The following is a 27130-nucleotide window of genomic DNA, read 5'->3' on the forward strand; positions in this document are numbered from 1 at the left end:
GTCAGACGTGGAGGGGCATAATTGAACGAAAACGTCTATCTCCATGGGCGTTTATGTTTAAATCCTTTTTTTATTGATGGCAAGTATAAAACACAACTCATACAACATGGCAAAGCATCAAACACTTGTTTCAATAAACAATCAAGATCAAGGTATTCAACACCATCATAACATTTTCCCCCCTGTATTACTCCCCTCCCATCCCCTTCCTCCCCCCTGTTGACCTTGAACAATATAACCTTTCTTGTTTAAGTCTGTTTGATTTTACAGCACTCAGCCTCTGGGACATCCTCCAAATCTAGCAATGCCACCCACTGACTACTACCCCCACTTGGGACCTGTTTTCTTATGGCCCCCTGTAAGTGATCCACAGCTCAAACAAGTATGAGCCACTATTCCTGAATCCCAGCTTTCCAGGTGTACATCTGAGTCACTGACAATAACAATCCCTCATAAATACTTCCAAACATCAGCCTCCAAGATCTCTTTAACTAAGTACGAGGCAACTAAAGAACGGCCAACAGATACTATCAACGAATGGGTCACAAACCAACCCTACACTACTAAACCCACTCCCTTCAAACCACCCTAGCCCCCTACCCACCCTCTCCCTCCTGTGTTTCCATGGTGTGCTGATCAACAATTCAGAACCCTGCTGCGCGCCACTGGGGTCAATGAGTCCCAAAAAGGAGCCCATCTCCGACAAAATTCTTCTCCTTTGGCCGATGTCAAGTCTCCCACCCCCCTGCGCTCCAGCGCACACAAACAAATCATCCTGGATCTCCATTGCTGAAAAGTTGGGGGTTCCGCCACTATCCATTGATGAAGTATCACTTTCTTGCCCATGAGCACCACCCGCTTTAGGAAAGGCTTGAGCCCCACTGCCCCCGGGGTCGCTACTTGAAATATATCAAATAATTGGGATGCATGAGGCGTCCAGGCCACTCCCCAGAGAGCCGACACATGCCCCGCCACTTGCCTCCAGAATTCCATAACGCTCGGGCATTGCCAGAACATGTGGCCAAGGCCCGCCGGGGAGTGGGCGCACCTCGCACAGGCATCATCTGTACGCATGGTTGCTCTCATTGCCCTATGCGGTGAAAAATACATTCGCATTACAAACTTGTAAAGGGTTTCTCTCAGCGTCACATTCTCCGTTACCCTGGAAATATTCAATACATAAGTCTTTAGCTGCTCCCCCCGAAGTCTCAGGGATAACTCATTGTTCCATTGAGTTGCCAGCTTCTCATAATCTACCTCGCCCAGCTGACCCCGCAAACATAAATGATAGTATTTGAGGGGGACTGCCGATTGCGCATCCAAGGCAAATAGTTCAAGCAGCTTTTCCCACACCACAGTGGACAGGGAAGCGGACGGGATCGACCGCACATAATGTTGTAGCTGGAGCCAGGCAAAGGAATCACCCGTTACCGTCCCAAATTCCAGTCTCCACTCATCCAACGTCCTCCTCTCGCCATCCTCTGTATATAACTGATGTAGATAGTGCGCACCCCTGCCTCTCCAAGCCACAAACTGGGCCGATGTCGAGCCCGGGGGAAAATCTGGATTGCCCTGCAGAGGCAACAAAGGAGAGAGTCTCGAGGATAGCCCGAAAAAGCGACACACCCACATCCACGCCCGTCGCAATGGTAAAAACAGAGGCGCGTATGGCCCCAATGACCGGCACCCGCGCGACCTTGCATGCAACCAAGCACTAAAATGCATCGGACTCAACAACAACTTTTCCTCCTCCGACAGGGTGAAGTGACTCGTTCCTCTGAACCAGTCCGAGATATGCCTCATATTTCCAGCCACCGACAATAATTTGACGTTCAATAATCCCCAGCCCCCCTTACTCTTTAGCCGATAAAGTTGCAACGCTGCCATCCGCGCCCGCTTGCCCTGCCATACGTAACGTGCCACCAGCCGGGTCACCAGCCGCTCATCCTTCCAACTGAGCATCATCGGTACCATTTGTAAAATATAAGTCCATTTGGGCACTAATACCATATTAAATAGTGCCACCCTGCCCAAAGCCGACAACGGCAAAGACTGCCACACCCTTAAAGAAGCCCTCGTACTCTCCCGCAGTGGCTCGACATTCAACTCATAAAGCTGATTTAAATCCCCTGAGATCTTCACTCCTAAGTATTTAAGTGGACCTGATGTCCAGGACAAGGGGAACTCTCCCTCCCACCGACTTCGTATCTGATCTTGAATTGGGAACGCTACTGATTTTTGTAAGTTAAGGGTAAAACCAGAAAAATAGCTGAATTCTTCGATTTCACTCAGAAGGGCAGGGACCGATCTTTGTGGATTCGTCAAGGCCACTAAAATATCATCCGCAAAAGCTAATGTTTTCATTGAGAACGACGAGAAGTCCACACCGCTAACCTCTGGATCACCCTGAATGGATCGCAACAATGGCTCCAGGTATAAAAGAAACAATAGAGGGGACAAAGGGCAGCCCTGTCGGGTTCCACAACACACCTCAAAGGGGGCGGTACGCATTCCATTCACCACTAGCGATGCACTAGGCTTTTCATAAAGCGCTTCTACCGCTTTTCGAAACCATCCCGTGATCCCAATAAAGTCTAACATTGCAAATAGATAGTCCCAGTGCACCTTATCAAACGCTTTCTCCGCGTCTAGGCTAACTAACAGCAGAGGCTCGTTGACTACCTGGCTCCGGGCTATTGCAAGGCACACTTTCCTCACGTTCAATGAAGAGTGTCGTCCTCGGACAAAGCCTTACCTGCCCTTCCCCAATCAGCGCTGGTATGTGTGGAGCTAATCTATCCGCAAGGATCCTGGCTAAGATCTTCAGATCCACGTTTATCAGGGAAATCTGTCTGTATGAACCCGGCAAGTCTGCCGGCCTACCCGGCTTAGGTATCAGGGTAATCAAGGCATCGTTCGAATACTTGGGAAAGGAACCCTGGAACAGCGATGCTTCAAAATAGTCAAGCAATGGGCCTGCAATTTGTGGGAGCATACATTGATAGAACTCAGACGCATAGCCATCAGGCCCAGGTGCTGTGCCCCTTTTTAACGCCTTGACCACCCGCTGAATCTCTGTCCCCCTCAGAGGGGCATCCAGCTGAGCTACGACGGAAGCCGAGAGGCGGGGCATACCCGAACGCTCCAAGTATTCTCTCATCGAGGGTCCCTCGTGAGGGGCTGGCGATGCGTACAAGGCAGCATAATAGTCATGAAACAACTTCGCTATATTCGACGTCTGCGTCTCCTGTCGCCCATCTGGTGCTGTTAATGACGGGATAAACCGATTGCCCCCCCAGGTTTTCACAAGCCGCGCCAACAACCTGCCCGATTTGTTCCCAAAGCGATGAAACCTAAAGGAGCGGTAAAAAAGGTATTTCTTGGTACGTTCGTGGATGAGGGCGTTCAGCGCCGCCAGAGCCGACAACATCTGCTCTTGACTCTGCGCTGAAGGGGCTGCCAGATGTGCTCGCTTCGCTTCCTGATATATCCGCTCAAGCCGAACCAAACCCTGTGAGATTCGCCTCGAGCGTGCACACATATATGCTATTATATCCCCACGCAACACCGCCTTGGCAGTGTCCCAGTATAACCTAGCATCTGAAATATGGGAACCATTCGCATCAGCAAAGAGTGACCACTTTTTCTGCAAATATTCCTTAAAGTTATCATCTTCTATCAAGTATGACGGGAATCTCCACAATCGCTGTCTCAGCCGCTCCTCACCCAGATCCATGTCTACCCAAATCATTGCGTGGTCCGAGACCTCCATCGGGCCAATTTCCGATCGTACCACCTGTGGAAACAGGGGTGCCGACACCAATATGTAATCCAGTCTGGACCAAGTACCATGTGCTCGTGACAAGTGAGTGTAGTCTCGGGCACTGGGATTGCACAGCCGCCACGGGTCTACCAAATTTAAAGCTTGACACAAGTAGGGTAAGCCTTTCCCCCCTCCCATTACCGTTCCCGAGGACTGGGCCGAGCGATCCTGAAGAGCATCCAGCACCTGGTTAAAATCGCCCACCACTACCCAAGGCGCTGATGCATGTTGTATTCCCAGGCGCTGGAAAAATGAGTGGTCGTACAAATTGGGTCCGTAAACATTTAGTAGATAGAAGTCCTGCCCCATAACATTCATCCTCAATAAAATATAACGACCATTCCCATCGCGTGACACCACCTTGACATGACCTTGCATGTTTTTGTGTACCAATACCGCTACTCCCCCCTTTTTACCTGTGGCTGACGCAAAGAAGCAGTCCCCCACCCATCGCTGTTTTAATTTTACATGTTCTACGTCAGATAATTTAGTTTCTTGTAAACAAGCTATGGAGGCATTGTGACGCTGAAGAGCCGCTAAAATTTTTGTGCGCTTAATAGGAGAAGTGATGCCACACACATTCCAAGATATTATTCTAGGCAGTGGTAGCTTAGCCAGGATCTCGGATCTGCACTTTAACAAAGACCCAAGCTCTCTGATGGTCCAGAACTCCCGGGCGCCCAGCCTTCGCCCTAGAGCCCAAAACCCTGACCTCTCTTGCAAAAATCTCTCTTACCCCACCAGCCCCCAACACAACACTAAAACCTCCATCAGACACCATGGAATACACGAGACCCAACTGCCCTTCCCCCCTCCCACAATCCAACCCCCCACCCCCCCTTTCCCCCATCCCCCCCCTACCCCTCTCAGAACCATTCCTCTCCATGTAGCCACAGAGAAGCCTGTCTGTGATCACTCAATGATGCCAGGAGGAGTCCCATCCTCCCTCATAACCAATGCATGCCCATTAGCCATGCCTAAAAGTGTAAGGCACCCTCTTCCGTTTGTTACACACAACCCTCAGCTCTCCCAACATTCACACTACCTATGTTGCATAATTCACTCTTTATTGTCCCCGCACACCTCACTCTACATACACCACCTCTGCTCTCTGCCCCGATCAGACCACATTACACCCTTACACTTAACTTTACACACTATCAGACACTCATTCACCCCCCCCCCCCCACGTACCCACCCCCCCAAAAAACTTTAAGGTGCAGTAAAAGAACTCAGGGGAAACAGTGCCACAAAAGTGTCCAAATACAAGTCTTTCTCTGTCATTACCAACTCCTCGGGGCAATACGCTCAATTTCTTTAATCCGGTCACCGTTATGGCCTCTCCAAGCTCACTCTCCTGCCTCTTGCTGCTCCGGTTCTCCATTGAGCCAGGACATCGCACTCTCCGGTGTCTCATGCGAGCGCCACTGTCCGTTATGCAGAATCTTTAACACCGCTGGATAACGAACTTGAAACTTGTATTTCCTCTCAATCAAGCGCGTGCAAACCTCTGCGTACCGGCGGCGCTTCGCCGCAAGAGCCGCCGAATAGTCTTGATAGACTCGCACCTGGGCTCCCTCATAGCAAACGTCCTCCTTATGCTGGCGATAATACTGAAGAAATGCTTCTTTCTGAGCCGAGTTGAGGAACTTCGCTATTACTGTTCTAGGGCGTCTTTCACCAGCTCGAGCCGCTCCCAGGCGATGCACACGCTCGAGCTTGACCGGGTCCGTCTCTTCATCTCTCACCACCATCGGGCTCATCCAACTCTCCATCACCCGACGTAGGGATCTCTCCGGAACAGTCTCAGGAATGCCTAGGAAACGAAGATTATCTCGCCGAGACCTGTTTTCCAGGTCCTCTAACTTGTTCTGCTGTTCCACCACCAGCTCTTGGAGTCTTGTCAGTTCCGCGCTATTCCCCTGGGCGCCATCTTCCAGATCTGACACGCGGCACTCTAATTCTCCCGTCCGCCGGGATAAGTCCGTCGTGATTTGTGAAATACCGGTCAGCTGCTCCGATAGACGTTGCAGGCGCGGTTCTAAAGCAAGTACCACCGCGTTAGTCAATTCTGCTATAGCTGCCTCGGTACAGGTAAGCTGCGGGACCTGTCCCTGGTCCGCCATCTTGTCCTCTGCAGCTTTGGCTCTATCTGCCCCTTTTTTAGCCGTTTTTGCAGCCATTCTGCCTTTCGGCGTGAGATATCTGTCCATATGCTCCACCAGGTTTCACTCCAGGCAAAAGGCAGGCCAATTCGGGTCTTTCAGTGTCAATTCCAAGGGATTGAGGATGGGACCCTCGAGCAGAAGGCAGAAAACACGTCTGCCTCCTCTCACTGCATCACGTGATCTCTCCATGGGCGTTTATCTCAGAGAACGGATCCGTGAAGGGGCGGACCGAACTGTATTTTCGAAAAAAATAGACGTCCATGTTTTATTCGACAATTTGTGAGCTGGGCGTTTTTGCTTTTCAACGATAATGGAAAATGAAAGCGCCCAGCTCAAAAACGAATAAATCCAAGGCATTTGTTCGTGGGAGGGGCCAGGATTCGTAGTGCACTGGTCCCCCTCACATGCCAGGACACCAACCGGGCACCCTAGGGGGCACTTTTACAAAAACAAAAAAAAAGGTAAAAGCTCCCAGGTGCATAGCACCCTTGTGTGTTGAGCCCCCCCAAATCCCCCTCAAAACCCACTGCCCACAAGACTACACCATTACTATAGCCCTCAGGGGTGAAGGGGGGCACCTACATGTGGGTACAGTGGGTTTGGGGGGGGGGGGGGTTGGACGACTAAGCATTAAGCAGCACAATTTTAACAGGTAGGGGGGGGATGGGCCTGGGTCCACCTGCCTGAAGTCCACTGCACCCCCTAACAACTGCTCCACGGACCTGCATACTTCTGCCAGGGAGGTGGGTATGACATTTGAGGGTGAAAATAAAAAGTTGTGAAACATCATTTTTTTGTGGTGGGAGGGGGGTTAGTGACCACTGGGGGAGTCAGGGGAGGTCATCCCCGATTCCCTCTGGTGGTAATCTGGTCATTTAGGGCACTTTTTGGGGCCTTATTCGTGAAAAAACAGGGTCCAGGAAAAGTGCCCTAAATTCTAGCTACAAACGCATACTTTTTTTCCATTATCGGCGAAAGGTGCCCATCTCTGTTCGGGTGATAACCATGCCCCAGTCCCGCCTTCACCACGCCTCCGACACGCCCCCGTCAACTTTGTACGCTTCCGCATCCAAGTTCGGCTTTCGATTATACCGCGTTATTCGTTTTTGTGAGATAAACGTCCATCTCCCGATTTAGGTCGGAACTTGGGCGTTTTTCTCGTTCGATTATAAGCAGGATAGAGTTTTAAATTTGGCCCTGTATTGTACTGGTAGCTAGAAGTTTTTACAGAAATGACATGATGTGATCATGTTGCTTATAACCTGTCAGTTGTGCTGCTCTATTCTGAATCAGAGCTGGTGTAAATCCTTTGTAGACAGACCAAGTTAGAGTGTAGAGCTGTACCGAATAGCATATTTTACTTTTCAGTCAAATCCAACTAATGGGCATTGAGCTTTAACATAACAAATAATAAAAGAAGAAATGTGAAATCAGAGTGTTTATTTCAGTAGGACTTAGCATAGTAGAGTGCCAGATTATTTGTATTCAGGGCTGAATCAAATTGAATATGAATATTTGTTACAGCCCTAGTGGAGTACATCACAGTCTACAGCTCTAGTGTTCAGAAAAAGAATTGATTTAATGCTCTTTCAGTTTTGACTATGAATTGAGTCCTTTATTTCAAATTGAGATGTTTTCTGCAAGTAAAATATAATTTCTTTTTTTATAGGATGAAATTTTTGACATGGTGAAACCCAAGAACCCTTTCAAAATCACACTTCAAGATTTAATCAACAGCAGTCAAGGGGATACAGTTACCAGCATCCTGATTGACTTGAATGGCTTCTGGACTTATGAGAACCGAGAAGTCCTTGTTGCAAATGACATTGAGAGTACAGCGGATCTTGAGGACACATGACCTTTGATCTGTTCTTCCCAGTGAAATTATAGCTTTGTTACACATGCCTTATGAGTGCTCATCCCCTCCTGAAGCCAGATGTTCCTTATCTAAAAACTGTAAATGGTAACTTGTGGCTTTATCCCCGGAAGTATGAAAGTGGTATTGAATAGCACGTAATCCTGCCCTTAATGCTTAAGTGTGAGACAGCAGATGCATTTTCAGTGGCCATGGTCAATAAATATGTATCTGGCACTAGAGAATGAAAAGCTTATGATCTCCTACTGAAGCCAGAGTATGAGATCACTTTTATCCTATCCAGTTCCACCCGGGTTTGTATTACTCGTATTTGGGGTGTTTTTTAGGTTGAGATTGTAACATGCTTCTCATTTTTGTTCTTAAGATACAAATACTTCTAATGTATAGTTGTGACCTGGAAATAATGGTAAAGATAAGCTTGAATAGCCCAAAAGGCTTCATTGTTTATAAAGTAACTACATGAGTAAACTTCTTTCCAAGAGTATAAAAAAAGTGTGCAAGTGTTCACTCTCACATACAAATACTTCTAGTGAAAAAGAGGATGATTAGGACTTTATATATTAGAGCAGTTCTGGACTCGTCCAGTTCTAGCAACTCCTTTTACACAGTGAACATATTGTCAATGACAGAATTTATTTGAAATGTAGCAAAACATTTTAGTTTATGTTCTACATATGCTGCACCAGATTGAACATGGCAAGGGTCCCTGCTGCTGGCATGTGCTTCACATGAGTTGACATATTCTTGTTCTTCGAGGCTGGTGAGAGCACACATTGCTGCTGCTGCTGCTGGCTTCTAGCCCTGGTCTAGTGAAAGAGAGTCTGCCCCCCCCCCCCCCCTCCAGGCAAAAGACACAGTCTCGTCAGGCCTAGGGAAGCTGGAAACGAGCAGGGGGAAGCGAGGGCGGGAAAAAAAGCCTAAACAAAAATACACAATCCAAAAAATGGCAAAATAAAATGGGGGAGGGGTTGCAGTTTTCTGCTGGCTCCCTAAGGAAAAAAAATGTGGCTGGAGTCTCTGTTTTCAGAAAAGTTTTCCACCTTTACATACAATTTTAGGGGAAAGCACAGACTTGTCCAGCCACGCTAGTGGAGATTTGCAGTACTAAGGGGTTGCAATGTAGTATTCATAATTTTTTTTTTCTCACAAATAATCCAACCATAAACTGATTTAATCTGTTTTAAATATGTTGAATAAAATTTGTTAAATGGCTTTAATCCGCTTACAGGAAATGCTATAAAGAGTTTGCTGCCCGCTTTCAGGGCTAGCTTGGAAATTCAACAATTTATTTCACAATAAAAGTTCAGCACATGTGAACCCAAATGAAGGTTTTCAGTTGCTCTGTTTCTTCAGAACTAGAGGAATAATAGAAAAATGGCTACCATCATTCCTTTCTTTTTCTCATCCACTGGAAATCACAGTACACATCTGTCTATATAACTCTTTCCCTGAAACCTGTTAAATTAGTAGGAAGGCTGCTTTTCTAACCCGGTATCCCCTGGAAGACATGCAGATTTTACCTTCTGGAAATAATTTCCCCAAACTTTTTCCAGCTCTTCACCCTTTGAAAGGAGGCTTGCCAGAATTAGGACGTGGAGGCAGTGTCTAAAGACTAGTTGCAAAGCCAGAGTAAACATTTTGCAACGATCATGGAAACTACATAGAAGAGATTAAACCAATCATACTGCGCAACTACCAACAAAACTGTCACCACTCCCAGCTGGATCACTTTTGGACTCTAGCAGTTGCTGCATAAGAATCATAACTGCTGCAAATGAAAGGCTGAATCCTTTGTCCTGCAAAAGAGAATGTTTTCTTCAGAGCCTCAACTTTTCCATCCAGAGGGTCCTTGAGGACTACATGACGTCTGCCCAGAGGATGGTAGTCTTGCAGGTTACAGTTGCAACTAATGTGTCCATCTTAAGAATGCAGAAGATATTCTCAAAAACCTCCATATGAGAAAAACAAAGACCACATCCAGAGACTCCAAGCTCAGCTAAAATCATGTACTGGTGTGTGCAGTGAAAAGGAAACACCATGGAGAGTTTTCTAATCCCCTATAGGATAGGATCACCCTCCAAAGCCTTTTCAGTACGCGTGTCCAAAACACGGTATGCAAAAGTAATCTGCAAGGTTGAAGAAGACAACTCTCTTTTTGGAAAAGGTGAATTACCAATGGCTCCTTTTTCTCCATAGGTGAGAGCGCCTCCTCCAGAACAGGTAAATTACCAATGTATCCTCTTTCACCATGGTAGCACTCTTCCAAGAGGGATAGATGCCTTCTCTGCCATGTCCTCCATCAGGAGGCTGGGGAAGGGGCTCTTTAGACCAGACCTTCCATGAGCGTTGGCTTCTTAAGAGGTTGGAAAACCAGCCACTAGCAAATTAATTTTCCCTAGGCCAAAATGGGTGAGGCTTCTTCCACAAAAGATGTTTAATGGTTTAGACAATCTTATAAATAACTAAGACAAACTCTATTGCAGAAAGTAAAAAAAGAATTGGAGCAGGATAGAATGAGCCCTGCAATGTCCCCCAGGGCCCTCCCACTCTGGCTTCAGCTCCAGAGGACTAAGAAAAAAAATAGGCTGGACTGGCAAAAAAGGGGGGGGGGGGGTGGTGGTACAGATACTACCAAGCCCAAATCCAAAACAGCCATCATTCCACCATCGAAGCAGGTACTATGTGATCTACCTGAATCAAGGCACTCTGAAAGGTAGGAAAAGGCAGCTTGCCAACCCTGTTCCCATCCTAACGATCAGAAATAGGGCACCTGCACTGCCCAGCAATTCTTTCTAAAGCCTCCAGCCCCACCCCTATGGTTCGACTTTCACTAGCAATCCATCTCTATACTATAAATGTAGCCTCCATTGATGAGACATATAAGTAAATCTTTACACAGCAATTGCTTAAACTGTGTTTTTGGACTGAGCAAATATATTCAAGATTTTCTATTTAAAAAGAAAATTGAGAGGAGGATTTTTTTTCAGGTGTGTAAAACATATTAGGACCAGCCAATACCAACTGCTCTATGGCTTTTTAAGCATATGAACATAACCATTATAGTTTAAGAAATGGAAAAGGTATGTCTATGGACTACAAAATATATTTTTGAACTCCCATTTTCTTCATTCATTCATTTATTTATTTACAAACTATGTTCTATTCCCTAAGAATAAGGGCACACAGTCAGTAGGCAGCATCTCTCGTCAGTTGCTCTCGCTCCTGAGACTTTTGAAAAATCTGTTCCACCCTCACCCTTCTTGAATCATCAAAAGATGTCAACACCAACAATGGCAAAAGAAAGGTCTCCTCCTCACCCTACATATTTATATTAAACAGAAATTACTTTGTAAACCATATACAAATACCACTCATCCAAGGAAGAAGCTAGATGCAAATGAAATAAATAGGTTTATATTATATACATATTCCTTCATCAACAGTATGAATTTCATTCAGTTTTTCAACCAAACAAAACTCCTTAGGCCAGGGGTTTTCAACCCAGCTCTTAGCATATGCCTAGGTAGTCAGCTTTTTCAGAATATCTACAATGAATATTTGAATGCAGTGGATTTAGTGCATGCAACTTCTCTCATGAATATGCATTGTAAGGTATCCTGAACACCTGTCTGGCTGGTTAAGAACCACCACCTTAGGCACATGTGTGTTGACATCCTACCACCCCTGGGATTCTCAATCTATCTCATCCTTGGAACATGCCAAACCAATCAGGTTTTCAGGATACCCTACAATAAATATGGATGAGATTGCCTGTATGCAAAGTTATATCATGCTTATTTGTTGTGGATATCTTAAAAACAAGACTGGTTTGGTGTGTCCCAAGGACAGGGTTGAGAACCCCTATTTCAGCACATTCTGGTGTGAAGCAGTGACAGTGTAGAGGGCCACTGATGAGACAAAGAGGCAGAATCAAGATCAGCGGAAACTAAGTTTATTATGGGACCCAACATGGCCTGTGTTTCAGTGCATACCTGCTTCAGGGAATATGATGTAACAAACTAAGTAAAGCTTCTGGTGTCAGTCTCACAATCATGTATAGTGTTTTGTTGACGACGCTTATAAGACCAACACAGGAAGCTTTACATCATATAACCCCTGATGCTTTAGTCAGCTGTTAAGCTTTACTCGGCTGTTACATTATGACCCCTGATACTTTACTCAGCTGTTAAGCTTTGCTCAGCATACATCATATGACCCTTGATGCAGGCATTCGCTAAAACACAGGCCATATCAGGGTCCCATAATAAAAAATTAACTTCCTCTGATCTTGGATTCGCCTTTTTGTCTCATCTGTGGCCCTCTACACTTCACAGCTGTTTTGTGTTGCTGTCTCCCTCTGGTTTGCTTGCCCAGCACTTTCTGATACCAACATTGCACAAAACCCAGACATGTGAAACAAGAAAAGAGCTATAAGTTCAAATCCCACACTACTATCTTATGACCTCTGCTTACACATATTTCAATATTCTAAAACCCACTGTCATTAAAAAGTGCAAGTGTCAAATAAGCCATTAAAAAATTCTGTCAGTAAATGGTTATCTCTGCAGTTATCTATAGCAGTAACTACCAGAGGTTGCAACTGGAAAATGTTGTGGCAAGGATCTTTCTCCGATACCCATGTGTAGGCCTGTTACTAAGGTCTACGCCTGACATTGCTCAGTATGGTTCTCACATGTTAACCTACCTACTGAGCATCTTGTGTAACAATCAGTGCTTTCTCAGCTCCAGAGAAAGCACTGATTGTTACACAAGATGCTGAGTTGGTAGGCTAACATATGGCAGCAAAATATTTATAACACAAGTACAACGATGTAAGCTGGAATCTGAAACATCCTTAATGGTCCATCCAAATGGTAAAGTTTAAGGCCACAGTCATTTCAGGTAGGACCATGATATTTAGACAAATTTCTACACAAATGTATAATAGCCAAGTAATCCCAGAGAAATAACATGACCTTAGTTAACTCAGCCATAGAAAAACCACCTACTTTTGTAAATTTTAACAGAGAAAAGAAACTGACAAGAACTTGTTGGACAAATACAGTAAACCTCTGCTGCTCGTCTTTCTTTACATTCTCCGGTACAGTTATTAATTTAGTCTAAGTTAAAACAGTTGTTGCATCATATTAATGTTTCACAGTGGGCTGAGCATCTCCCTTGATTTCAAAATTAATATTCACAAAGGAAGTCATCACTTCAGGCTGGACAGTTTCAACACTGTCACCTTCCTGTGTCTTGTTCTGTTCTTGATAACGTCTTTCTGCCTCTTCTGACATTTTATTCTCCTCTTCCTCTTCTTCCTCCTAAAAAGATCAGAAGTATTATAGGCTAGTTAAAAAAATATAGCAGATTTGAATGTTAACTTTGCAGTCAGGCAAGGACCACAAAGCCTCAGTCCTGCCCCTGAGCTCATCACTACAAGACTGTCAAACTAGGAAACAATGACTGACTGCAAATGTTCAGCTACCCAAGATGTGCTGTAGAATCTATTCCAGAATAGACCAAGATACCAAACCTCCTCAAATACCTCAATGCAAGTAACTCCTAACAAGTATGGATCTAATCGTACATCCCAATAATTCAGGGTAAGATCACTATACCATTAAAATTTTCTTCCTTCAAAAGCAGACACACCTGTCTTTCCGATCCTGCCACATTCAATAAACTGAGCAGGTTTTAGTACAACAGTATAACAGTTAGCCAACTGTGCTTTTTTTTTTTTTTTACAAAAACTCTTCTGGAAAGATACATAAGTTATAGTGCTTCACACATACACATGCAAAACGGATGCAGTTATCAGGACCGAAGCCATGCTGAGTATATTTTATCTAGCTTTATAACTGTATACTAATACTAACATGTATAAAGGTGCTTAGGTTTAATTCTTTGCCTTATTCCCTTTTTTTTTTTTTTTTTAAATTCCTCCATTTAGTACTCCCCCTCCTCATCCACCCAAGGCATGCTCGGGCTCTCATTGGCCCAAGGCCTGTGGGAGCGGGGGGAGGGGGGTACCTCTTCCAAGATGGCTGCTACTACTGTAGCCATTCTTGCTGGTACATTCTCCTTCCTTCACCCCCCCTCCCACAAACCTTAGTGGACCTCCCCAAAGCCCAAATAGCCCAGCAGACAGACGCACCCACACCACAGCACAAAGTACTGTGGACTGAGTTAGACGGCCTGCCCAAATGTGTCTGTTTTACACATTTGAATGTTTTTTTTCACAACTCTGAAGTCACATTTCTTTAGTTGTACATAGAGTAAAGAATTAAAGTGAAAATTTTTACCTATATATAAAACTAGTAAAAAGAGGACAGGTGAAAGCATGGCCATATTTTGCAATATCATAAAATTTGGAATGTATATACACAACATGGCGTGATGGATCTACATAGCTGCTATACCAGCTATTTTAGATTTGTAAGGACCTCTATATATGGATAATATTCTGGGCTGGAGATACTTGTTTGAATTTGCAAGTATCGTTGCTTTGACTGTTTTGAAAAACAAAAATATTTCTACAGGGAAAAAGAAAAAAAAGGGGTGGGGAAATTTAGTATCTATTATAGGGTAATTCTCAGGGTCACTTAACATATGCACAAGTATAACTGATTTTCAAGTTGAAAGCATGTACGTATTTCCCTTGAAAACTAACCAATCAAAATCATATGCTATCCAGAACACAATTTACATGCACACTTTGAAAATCCAAATACAAGTTCATAAAACCAACGTCACCCCTGGGAACACCTCCGCTTGCAGTAAAGTATGTGCAAAATTACACTACAGACCCCCTTTTACCCACACATACTGTGGGCAATTTTACAACAAGCCGTTGTCATATACAAATTGCCATTTTATGCACGTAAATGGCTTTTACAATTACCTCCTTGGTGGCTTACATGAAACAAGTTAATGGTCTTAAATCCAAGTATCCTGATCAGTATGTTTATACCCTCAGAAAGGAGGCTAAGCCCCCCTTCTTCATGTCTACAGAAGAGAAAGACAGAAATTCTGGAAGCAGAAAGGTGGTGTAGAGGAAGCTTCCACTCTCGGCACCCTTTATGTCCAGCAACACAGAGGAAAACAGCAATATGTAATGGTTACAAAGATAAAAGAACTAACTAGCCTGACATGAAAATTGTGGTATTTAAAAAAAAAAAAAAAAAAAAAAAGGATTACACACCTCCTTCTTCATTCTATAATACTCATCAATGGCATACTGGTACTTGGGGGTACTTATACCCAGAAAAGAGGCAATCCTTTCACCAAGGAAATCACACACTGAAAAAAAATAAGGAAAACACTGTAACAGATATGGGGCTCAATTTCACAGCCATATATGGGGGCTCATTTTCAAAGCACTTAGACATTTAAAAGTACCACAGTAACTTATGGTACTTTGTGTGTCTAAGTGCTTGGAAAACGAGCACCGTAGTAACAACGTAAATGGCTGCAGATAGAGTCTAGCAGGGCCAATCCAGTTTGCCCAGAAAGGTGACCAGTGGTCTACACCCTCTATGCCTTTTTTTCTTTGAAGCTATTAAATCTAGAGATGGAATGTACGTAAAAGTAAGAAATAAAAGAAGGGGTATGACTGTGCATGGTGACTGCAAGGGTCACTGCCTGCTCACTTTTAGTGATGCCATCTCTAAAACTGAGCAGCAATAATTTAATAGAAAAATTAAAGGGATTACTCAGCACCAATGTGTATAAGAAAGCCATCAATGGACTACATGCCTGAATGTTTCACAAATGCAACTGTGGCCATGCTGGTGGGCATTAAACTCAGTTGAAAAGTGATCTGTGACTTCCATCTAGAACAGTCCAGACAACAGGCCATCACAGTTGTATTCACGTAGGGCTAAAAGGGAATTGAGGGGTAGATGGTAGCAGGATCCTAAGTTCTTTTTGTATTTTCTGCATTATGAAGCTTTGTTAGCTTCTGTGTAATTGTTTGATTGCTACTGTATACTTTATATTGAGATAATAAGGCAACAACTGCATAAGAGTATTTTGATCCTGAATAAAAACCATTAAAACTTGAACTGTTCCAGCTTACTACAGCAAATGTTATTCTCATGGCAGACAATTTCCACAAACAGAAGCTGTTGGAAGTGTCTTAAATCAACAAGATAATCTCCCTGTCCCCAGAAGCTTAGCCGGTGGTGCGAGGCAGGGCTGGTGGTTGGGAGGTGGGGATAGTGCTGGGCAGACTTATACAGTCTGTGCCAGAGCCGGTGGTGGGAGGCGGAGCTGGTGGTTGGGAGGCGGGGATAGTGCTAGGCAGACTTATACGGTCTGTGCCAGAGCCGGTGGTGGGAGGCGGGGATAGTGCTGGGCAGACTTATACGGTCTGTGCCAGAGCCGGTGGTTGGGAGGCGGGGATAGTGCTGGGCAGACTTATACGGTCTGTGCCAGAGCCGGTGGTGGGAGGCGGGGATAGTGCTGGGCAGACTTATACGGTCTGTGCCAGAGCCGGTGGTTGGGAGGCGGGGATAGTGCTGGGCAGACTTAAACGGTCTGTGCCCTGAAAAAGACAGGTACAAATCAAGGTAAGGTATACACAAAAAATGGCACATGTGAATTTATCTTGTTGGGCAGACTGGGTGGACAGTGCAGGTCTTTTTCTGCCGTCATCTACTTTGTTACTATATGGGCAAATTTCATATCTAATTCATTTTCAGGTTCTAGTCCAAAAATATTTGCTGTAGAACAATAATTAATACCTGAAAGAGTAGATGTAGCTGCTCTCAGCATGTAAAACCACACATATGGGCCCCAGGTTAGTTTTGTCTGCAATGAGAAACAAGTTAAAGTACTAAATCTTGACCTGAATAACACAGCATATATACACAATGAAGTAAGCATATGAAGCAGAGATATCAGATAAGGACATTAACTGATCCAAAACACAGAAGCAACATCAGAAAATATTCCTCTGTGAAAAGGGTGGTGGATGCATGCTGCAAAGGTGGTGAAGACAAAAACAATTTAAAAAAATGTGGGAGATGCATAAATTGATAACAGAAAAGCAAAAAATTGTGGAACTGAGAAAGACAGATAAAGTTAACCTTGTCTTTAAAAGAAATGCAAGACATTGTCTTAAATGAGTTATTGACAAATGCTGGCTTAGATGACTTAGGGGAAGGCCAGTTAAGTACAAATAGAGATGTTTACTACAGACCTCTTTTCTGTATTGACAAAGAAAGGCCATTTGATGAGATGTTACAGAAGGTCTGAAATTGACCACTGTTTGTGATAGATATCTTCTTTTGGAAAAGTAGAGTATATTTTGTGTTTAAAGAAAACAGGTCATAAATGTTGGTCTACTATTAAAAGTAGTTAAGAAATGCTATGTAATCGGTTTTTCCATTGTACTATGCCCTTATTTGCTTAGATTAAGTTCAGCCTTCTAAAATAGTATGTCTTGCTGATGCTATGGAATTCTGTATAGATGAATCAATTACCTCATATGTTTATCAGTATAAATGTAAGCATTTGGATTGTTATACTTCTCTCCCAGTCTTCCCTCCTTATTCCAATAAGATATATAATGCACATCTAATAAAAAGACCAGTTTTACTATTCCTGCATGGGACAATGCATTTTATTTCTATACATTTATGTGCTTTCTACAAGATCAACTAGGGTCTGGGGCAGGACAGCATAACCTTCCACACTCCAGACCCTTCAGAATACACAGGAGTAGATACCTTCACCTTTTTTGATCGGAGGTAGGGTGGGAAAGGAAACGAAATCCCCCTCCCCCATAAGATGAGGCCACATTTCTCAACATACCCTTCATCCCACTGCTCCCCCCCCTCTCAATGTCCCAACTCCATCTCCACCAGCCTCCAGCTCTCTCCAACTCACACACTCAATCCACCCTGTGCATTTCCACTGCCTTCTCTCTCTCTCTCTTCTGTCTCCACCACTCCTTTTTCTTTCACAATGATGACAGCTGAAGAACATAAGAATAGCCATACAGTATCTTACTTCCAACAGTGGCCAATCCTGATCACAAGGATCACAGCCCCTAGAAGCCAGCAGTAAAAGGTGACTCAGGACCACAACCCAGGTGAGCTCGATATGAACAGGGTGACTTTAGAAGCAACTCTAAATTCAAGCACAGTGCTAGTATAGTGGCATGCAGATGTTGTGATGCAAGTATGCAGCTCCTAAAGTGACAATTTTTCCCCTTCTGAGCAACCCACAATAGGTAGAAGTTATGGGTCTTAAATCTTCTGCAATATACTGGCTGCTCAAAAGGGGGAGGATCATATTAACATAGTAAATGAAAGCAGACAAAGACCAAAATAAAGTGAGATGGGAAAGAATACAAGATAGAGCCTTTTTGCTCTTCATCTATGGAATGAACTACCAAAAGCTCTGAGGGCTGAAGTTAATTTGAAGAAATTTATGGCCTTGCTGAAAACTTATATTTTCGTCAGGCATTTGATATATATGATGAGGGAGACAGGAGGATTTATTAAAGTTACTGCAATTTTAGAAACAATTTTTCTTTGGATATACTTGAATGAGTTAGGTCTTTCCTATTTGAATGGAGTTCCTCTTTTACTATACAATTTGTACCGATTTTTATTTATTGTTAACTGCCTAGATCTGTTAAAGCCTGGCGATATATAAAGTTAATAAACCAAAATGGCCCATCCATTTTGGATAAGTGCACACAAAAATTCTCCATGTGAAACCTGACATCCACCTCTCTATGTCCCTTACCTAACTGTTCAAAGCTGTATTACTTTTAGGATTACAATGGCTGCTCCTACACAAGTATAATTTCGTAACTGTAATGTGCGGTAACTGGGCTGACTGCCAAGCAGGCAGTAAAAGATCAACACCTGAAATACTCAGGATGAGATGTTGGGGTCAGGTGTCCATAGGATAACAACAGCCATATTTAGCATATATGAGAACTAAACACAACTTATGAAACACCATTTGCACCGCTAAACAGATAGTAAACTGGGCAAGCTAGATGGGCCATCCTATACAATGTTTCTTTGACCTCAGAAGAGAATATTAAATCAAATATGCCTTCACACTCTAGTCATGTCACAAAACTATAATGCTTCAAGCTATGTGCAGGTCATCACCAGGAAGTTTCATATCCAGATGTGAACAAGCAGCTCCTGAGCATGTGAAAAAGATAATTTTCTCAAATCAAATGCAAGTAGCTACCCTAAGAGCCCCTCAAGAGACAGAGACCACTAGCCACCATTCTCAGTTTTACATAGGGCCACTCATTTCCTTAAAAAATAAAAGTGTGAGCTGGGATAAAAACCCAACTAAAACATGACTGTAACTGCAGCACCAGACAGCAAACCCACCTGTCCAAAATGCCTCAGAAACTTTGCTGAAAAGAAACACGTTTGTCCAAAACATACCGGGTCAACAGAAGGCAAGAGATCTCGCTTCTCCTGTTCCTCCTCTTCATCTGTGCTGTATTCCTCCATGGTTTCCCCACTTGCAAAATGAATGATCCTCCTGGGAATTTTCTTCATCTTTCCTACAATCCCCAGTTCCACATTCTCAAATTCTTTGGCACCATCTGACTGCAACTGTAATATTACACAGAGTATTTAAAGCAGGTAAAGAACTATTAACTACACTGACACTGCCTAAAAGTAAGGCACAAAGGGAGAAAAGGCATTAAGACTCACTTTCCAGCAGAGCTGCGGAGTCGGAATCATGGAGTTGGAGTCAGAAGCAATTTTGGATGGAGTCGGAGTCGGCGTTGGTAAAATATGTACTGACTCCAGCTTCAAAATAAAAAAAAACTTGCACTATAATATACGGTAAATGTATCATTTTATACTTATTTTATTATTATTAGCATTTGTATAGTGCTACCAGATGCACACAGCGCTGAACACCTGACACAAAGAGACATTCCCTGCTCAGGAGAGCTTACAATCTAAATATATATATATATCTATCTATAGTCCTGGTTCTAAAGTACTGGTAAGTAAAGCAAAAAAATTTAAAGCCTAATATCAGTAGGAGTCGGAGTCAGACAGTAGAAAAGAAGAGGAGTCGGGAGTCAAAGGTTGGTATACCAACCCCCCAAGCTCCTGAATGGCTCTGGTCAAATTCAGTGAATCCTAAAGGAAACTGCAGGTAGGGAGAAAGCAAGGAAGCATTCTTCTGGTAGGTCTACCTAACTCTGTCAAGGGGACTACTTGGAACCACAATAGATTATTACAGAAGCTCAAAGTGTTTTTGTTCAGTCAATGTTATAATACTTTGTAAGAAGTACTGTATATACTCATGCATAAGTCAAGAATACTGTTGTTGATTTTTAAAGTTTTAGTAGGTAGTGTATCAGTAATTGTACCTTCTATTTTCAAAGTTTAACAACCGCCTAGAGCTTTGATGTCTGCACGAAAACAATTAGATGTTTTCTCTTTTCATTTAGTTAGAGTTCAGGAGTATAGAACACCTATCTTTTATATTATTGAGCCACAGATATGGAATGCTTTGCTCTCTGAATTACACATAATACAAACTGTGGGGGCATTTTACAAGAGAATTGAAAACATTCCTTTTCAAACAGTGTTACAGAACAGACAGATGGTTATTGGTCTGAACTGGAGTTATCTTGGATTAAGATTGGAGTACAGAATGATGGCTGCCAATCTGAAGTTATGTTTGATTAAGACCGACTATAACCTGTGATAACATCTGAACTGAGAAGGTAATTATGGAGAAATTATCTGATGCAGATTTTTATGATATATGTATTATTACTGTTTTAATATTGTTTATTTTTATTATGAGTGTATATTGTTCTCCACTTAGAATATCCAGATAAGACAGAATACAAATAACTGAAATTAATAAAATCAAAATAAATTTTGACTACAAAATCCCATCAATAAACCAGGGTCATCTTATCTGTGGGTTATGCTCATTAGTACCATAGTACGCTTGCTAGCTTCATGGGAGTATTATAAACAGACTCTGGCTGTGCTGAAGTTGCTTGAGAAGATACAACTAGTGCTATACATGTCCCTGACACAGGAAGAACTGTTAATTCAGGGGAAGCTTGTACAGTTTTCTAATTAAAGAGAAGATTTTGGAAGAGGTGTGCAAGTGAGACTGAGAAATGATAAAAATAAATAGTGGTGATTGTTTAAAATCTGTAAATGTTCTGGCTAGTTGAAAGTTTGTGCTAAGCATATACTCAGAGGAGGGCATGCCTGCAGGGAAATGTGCATGACAATTATCAGGATACAGCTAAGAGTCATTTGACTGACTGATGGCTCAAGCAGTAGGTTCAAAGAGGAAGATTAGCTGAGATAGTGTGTGTAAAAGGTTGATGAGTGAAATACAGATTGCTTTTTTTTGGTAAAAGAAAAACAGGAGTGTGTGAAGAAATACTGATTCCTGAATAAAACAATTCTCTTTGGATAGGAAGGGTGAGTGAGTTTTGAAAATACACTCTGTTTCAGTGAACTTGCCAAAGTTTAGAGTGAGAGGCTTATCTGCGAGGGATAAATATATAATCCTCACATACTGAAATCTGATGATTTAGCCGTTTTCTTCAGGTTTTAAGTCTGTTCTTACCCTGTTGAAATCTGTGAAGTTGTAAGCTATGGGAAAGGTGTGGGGTGGGTTTGGGAAAGGCAGGGGAGATAATGGAGGGGAAGGACAGAGCGAGGGAGCAATGTTGGACCCGGTGGTGGAAGTGAGGGATAGTGAACAAGCAATGTAGGACCCAGCCTCGATTTATACATGGGTAACAGCATTCTTGGCCATTTTTCATCCTAAAACTGCCCCAACTTACACATGAGTATATATGGTATTTCTGTATTTATTAGTGCATTGTTTGTTATCAGACTGTGGGTGTTGTAATCGGCCAAGAATTGTAAAGAGAAGTGGAATATAACTGTGTTAAATTAAACAAAAGAGGAGATGGGACATAAAGAGGTGGATGCATGTGCCAGGGTAGAAGGGAGGAAAGAAGGCTCACAGGCAGGTACAACCAATCTGTTTCCCACAGGTAATAACTTTGCATGTCACAGGTCAAGTGGATCTCATCCAGAAGATGCAAGAACATAAGCAAAGGCATGTAACATAGTAAATAACAGCAGATAAAGCCCTACATGATCCATCTAGTCCACCCAATAAAGGTAGGTAGAGCTGTACCTACCTCCTCGTACAGGTTTCACCCTTCCAGTTTGGGTTTGTACCTGTCACTCCATTCAAGTTACATCCCTCTATGCATTTGGCTAGCGAAAGCGCGGGCGGAAGAAAAAATGGCTAAAGATGTAAAGAGAGGTGACAAAATCTTTTTCAGATATATTGGGGAAAGGAGAAAAGATAGGAATGGAATTAGTAGACTGAAAGATGCTGAGAATATCTATATGGACAGCAAGCAGGATAAAGTAAATGTGCTAAACAAATACTTCTCAGTGTTCACAGAAGAAAATCCTGGAGAAGGACCATGGTCGGCTGCTGAGGGAGTATCTGGGAATGGAGTGGATATTGTGCCGTTCACGGAAGAAAGCATTTATAAACAGCTTGACAATCTGAAAGTGGATAAAACTATGGGGCCAGATGGGATACATCCCAGGGTACTGAGGGAGCTCAGGAGTCCTGGCGGGACCTCTTAAGGATTTATTGAATAGATCTTTAGAAACGGGAGACGTTCCTTGGGACTGGCGATGAGCTGATGTGGTCCCTCTTCACAAAAGCGGAGACAGAGAAGAAGTGGGAAACTACAGGCTGGTAAGCCTCATGTCAGTAGTAGGAAAAATAATCGCTGCTGAAGGGAAATGAGACTTGATATACCGCCTTTCTGAGGTTTTTGCAACTACATTCAAAGCGTTTTACATATATTTAGGTACTTATTTTGTACCAGGGGCAATGGAGGGTTAAGTGACTTGCCCAGAGTCACAAGGAGCTGCAGTGGGAATCGAACTCAGTTCCCCAGGCTTTCTAGAAGCCAATGGGTTACAGGATCCAAGGCAACATGGTTTTACTAAAGGAAAATCCTGACAAACAAATCTTATTGACTTCTTCAATTGGGTGACCAAAGAACTGGATGAAGGATGTGATCTAGAAGTATTCTACTTGGATTTCAGCAAAGCCTTTGATACAGTCCTTCACAGAAGACTCCTGAATAAGCTGAAAGGACTGAACTTAGGACCCAAAGTGGTTAACTGGATAGGAAACCGGTTGACCGACAGGCGACAGAGGGTGGTGGTAAATGGAATCCACTCTGAGGAGAGAAAGGTGAGTAGCGGCATGCCTCAGGGGTCGGTGCTGGGGTCAATTCTCTTTAATATATTTGTGAGAAACATTACTGAAGAATTGGAAGTAAAATTTGCCTTTTAGTGGATGACACGAAGATAGCCAATAGAGCAGATATCCTGGAGAGAGTAGAAAACATGAGAAGAGATCTCAAAACGTTACAAGAATGGTCCAGGGTCTGGCAGTTAAAAATTAATTACCAATATGACCCTTGTAGGTACAAACTGTTATTTATTTATGACATTTATATCCCATATTATCACAAACAAGTTTGAGTTCAATGTGGCTTACAATAAATAGTATAAAATACTATCAGACTGATTACTCTAGAGTTAAAATTTAATGCCAAGAAGTGCAGAGTGATGCACCTGAGGTGCAAAAATCCAAAAGAGATGTACCAGATAGGAGGTGAGAGACTGGTAAACTTGACTCAGGAGAAGGACCTTGTGGTGATGGTGTCTGAGAATCTGAAGATGTCAAAACAGTGCAACAAGGCGGTGGACGTGGCCAGAAGGATGCTAGGCTGCATAGAAAGGGGTATAACCAGTAAAAGAAAGGAGGTGTCGATGCCCCTTTACAAATCGTTGGTAAGGCCGTATCTCGCTAAGGATATAAAAAGACTTGAAGAGGTTCAAAGAAAAGCAATGAAAATGGTATGGGATTTGCATTGAAAGATGTACGAGGAGAGACTTACTGACCTGAACAACGGTGATATGATACAGATGTTCAAATATTTGAAAGGTATTAATCCACGAACAAATCTTTTCCAGAGACAGGATGGAGCTAGAACTAGAGGTCACGAATTGAGGTTGAAAGGGGGCAGACTGAGGAATGTCAGGAAATATTTTTTTACTACTACTACTACTACTAAACATTTAGTAGTATTTCTTTCACGGAGAGGGTGGTAGATGTCTGAAATGAAGATGATGAAAACAGTAACTGAATTCAAAAATGTGTGGAATAAACACAAAGGAATCCTGTTTAGAATGAATGGATCCAAAGAAGCTTAATGAAGATTCGAAAGCAACATTGGTAATTGGGAAGCAAAGCCAGTACTAGGCAAACCTTTACAGCCTGCACTCTGATCGTGACTGGACAGATTCAGCTACAGCTTACCGTTCAGTAAATCCAGACTGCCCCTATCGGACTGACTGTTCACTTGTCTTTTAGATTGTAAGCACCTTGAGAAGGGACTGTCCCTCTATGTTAAATTGTACAGCGCTGCGTAACCCTAGTAGCGCTTTAGAAATGTTAAGTAGTAGTAGTACAACTTCAGAATTGGAAAACAAGTCCAGTACTGGGCAAACTTCTACAGTCTGTGCCCTGACCGTGGCTGAATACATTTGGATGGACTGGACTGGAGCTTTTCAGGGGCTTCAATGCTAAATTCAGAAACCTTAGAACAAGGGCAGCGCTGGGAAGGCTTCTACAGCCTATGCCCTGAAAATGGCAAGGACAAATCAAGACCAGGTGTACATATAAAGTATCAAGTACCATACTCATTTCATATAGCTTGTTGGGCAGACTGGATGGACCATATAGGTCTTTATCTGCCATCATCTACTGTGTATTTAAGTTCGGCTTCGATTCCCTCCTCTTTCTATACAATATGTTTACCCCACACATTTCTGAAAATTTTTGCTAAGTAACATCATTCCAAACTAACCAGTTCTAAAGCGGCTATTTTATTATCTATGCAGTTGTGTGAAAGTACAATCGCTAACCAGGAAACATGCTATCATAAAACACTCAGCTATCCATTAACCAACAGCTTATAATATACAGCCGTCTTTATTGTTGCAGGCACTTCCTCATTTCTACCCTTTCTTTATTGGCTAAGCTCCTCAAAACAGTTGGTCTGGAAAAACAGATCTGTGGACATGGTCTCAAGAGAATTATGAACTGCATATTGAATACCAAATCACACATGTAATCACAAAATTTCAAAGCATGAACATAATTACATTGACATGAAAGAACTACAAAACCTAAACTTTTCAATGCTTCCTTTGCAGGACTGACTCTCTCTCTCATATTAGTCCTTTCAATTTGTGTGGTTTCTCCTCTAGTGGTTAGAACACTGGGTTGATAATGTAGGAAGTTGGGTTCAAATCTCACTGTTGTGATTTGGGCAAGTCAATAACCCTCTGTTGCCCTCAGGGACAAAATTAGATTGTAAGCAGTCTGGGGACAGAGAAATGTCTAATTTATCTGAATGTAACTCATCTTGAGCTACTACTGAAAAGGTATGAACTAAAAACAAAATAATAATAATAAACAAATGTCTTCTAGTAGTCCAATGAATTGCAATTAGAAATTGAGAGATCTCCCCTCTGCTAAATAAACAAACAAAAAGATATTGGTTACAAAGAAGTTGAAAACATGGATTCTATGTATTCATTCTTTTATTGTTTTGTTTTATATTGAGTATAACTGTAATACACCTTGATCCTTGTTACCAGAGGCAGAATATTAAGATCTATAAATTAAAGCACCTCATAGTCTTGAAAGTCTGGTTGTTCAGCATCAGTAAGTAAACAGCGTTTAGGCTCTTGCAAGCTCCTTTCCTGCTGTGGTGGGCACGTTTCCATCTCTGGGGATGTGCTGTTTACACCGATCCTTAACCTACTCACAGCAGTGGTGAGATTTAGTCTTCCGTATGCACTCTAGTCTACATCTGCAAAGATACCAAGACACACGCAATCAACTGTACTCACACTCTCACACCCCTCCTCACACGCATTCGTGGATCGGGGGACCGGTCTCCCCTCCGCATGATCTGCCATCTCTCCCTCTACGTTCCACTCTCCTCCTTGTCCGCGATACGGTACCTCTCCCTCAAACGCCCCCTTCCCTCTTCCCCCCGAGCAAAACCCATACCTGAGGTCGCTCACTTACAGTCCCACTGCTTTCCTTGTCCGGTGCCCCTCCCCTATGATACACTACTACACACCCCACACACAACTTCTCTACATCCCGCCGTTGCCGGAAACAGGAAGTTGCGTTGCGTCAGAGGAGAGGGCACAGCCAGCGTAGCTTGTCCGAAATCTGTATTTTCATAGTAGAAAAAAGGTACAACTGATATCTATTGCGACAAAGTACGTTTGGGCGGCATGACGTCAAAAAGTTAAAGCCACTACTTAGGTCAGTCTATGTTTCCCCTTTCCCGCGCAGGCGTCATTCTTCGTACACTCAAAACAAACAACCCTATGAGCTGCCATATCCACGTTCTCGTTCTTTATTGTTGGTAGCATTTTTATTTAATTTCATTTCAAACGTACCAGCTTGTGCAGCATACTGATATACACTGAGGAAGTATAATAACGGAATAACTTTTCTTAATTAAAGTAGTAATTTGTTATAAATCGTAATCAGTGTTTCATTTGGAGGGGCTGGTTATAGGGACACCCTATTATGTGTTATATTCGAGCAGAGTTTTTCTCTTGGTAAAGGGCCACTAAAACAGACATTTATATGCCACGTTAAACATTAATTAGGGTTAAAACCTGAGAACATTTAAAATCTTTCCTCCTTCCCCCCCCCCCCCCCCCCCCCCCCGCCTCATCAAAATACTGCACGAATCATAATCAGGATTTCATTCCAACCACAGCACCGGAACAGTACTAATTACTCTCCTAGCCAAATTCAAACAAGAAATTGCAACAAGCAAAAGCGTACTTCTCCTACAATTCAACATGTCTAGTGTAGGGTTACCATTTTTTTTCCTCATAAAAAGAGAACACTTGCCGCACCCCATTCCACACCCTCACTCCACCCATTCACGCTATCACCCCACCCCCGGTCACCCCCTCTTCCCCCCATCACCTGCCCTCCCCTTACGCTACTATCCCTGGTGGTCTAGAGGTACCTACTACTACTTAACATTTCTAAAGCGCTACTAGGGTTACGCAGCACTGTACAATTTAACATAGAAGGACAGTCCCTGCTCAAAGAGCTTACAAT

General features: G+C 43.0%; 2 protein-coding genes and 1 long non-coding RNA gene across 4 annotated transcripts in view; 1 reads left to right on the forward strand and 2 right to left on the reverse strand.

Moving 5' to 3' along the window:
* Nucleotides 1-8785, forward strand: part of PPP2R3C (protein phosphatase 2 regulatory subunit B''gamma) — a 79759-nt gene extending 70974 nt beyond the window's left edge. For both annotated transcript variants that reach the window (XM_030214195.1, XM_030214196.1), the window contains exon 13: nt 7661-8785. In XM_030214195.1, coding sequence (XP_030070055.1) covers nt 7661-7849 — 189 coding nt within the window. In that variant the 3' untranslated portion in view covers nt 7850-8785. The remainder of the gene's footprint in view (nt 1-7660) is intronic.
* On the reverse strand, nt 6086-10345 carry LOC115477364. Its single transcript, XR_003943317.1, has 3 exons — nt 10331-10345; nt 6691-6693; nt 6086-6172 (listed from the first exon to the last, which is right to left on the reverse strand). It is a non-coding gene; the product is annotated as an uncharacterized LOC115477364 (long non-coding RNA).
* A 920-nt stretch (nt 10346-11265) lies between these two features.
* Nucleotides 11266-26177, reverse strand: FAM177A1 (family with sequence similarity 177 member A1). The gene is made up of 7 exons (XM_030214197.1): nt 26048-26177; nt 25663-25844; nt 19573-19671; nt 19297-19470; nt 16615-16681; nt 15072-15169; nt 11266-13191 (listed from the first exon to the last, which is right to left on the reverse strand). Exons 2-7 carry the CDS (start codon nt 25756-25758, stop codon nt 13015-13017), a joined length of 711 nt encoding a protein of 236 aa, XP_030070057.1. The 5' UTR covers nt 25759-25844; nt 26048-26177; the 3' UTR covers nt 11266-13014.
* Between the last annotated feature and the right edge of the window lie 953 nt (nt 26178-27130).

The sequence above is a fragment of the Microcaecilia unicolor genome, chromosome 9 (genome assembly GCF_901765095.1).
Source record: "Microcaecilia unicolor chromosome 9, aMicUni1.1, whole genome shotgun sequence".
Taxonomy (NCBI): Eukaryota; Metazoa; Chordata; class Amphibia; order Gymnophiona; family Siphonopidae; genus Microcaecilia; species Microcaecilia unicolor.

Excerpts from the sequence above, each read along its gene's own strand:
- FAM177A1 (XM_030214197.1), bottom strand. The coding sequence starts at position 25,758 with ATGGAAACGTGCCCACCACAGCAGGAAAGGAGCTTGCAAGAGCCTAAA. Across the intron at positions 19,672-25,662 it reads CAGACTTTCAAGACTATGAG|CTGGAGTCAGTACATATTTT; the intron begins GTGCTTTAATTT and ends TTTATTTTGAAG. Across the intron at positions 16,682-19,296 it reads TCTTGCCTTCTGTTGACCCG|ACAAAACTAACCTGGGGCCC; the intron begins GTATGTTTTGGA and ends TTCTCATTGCAG.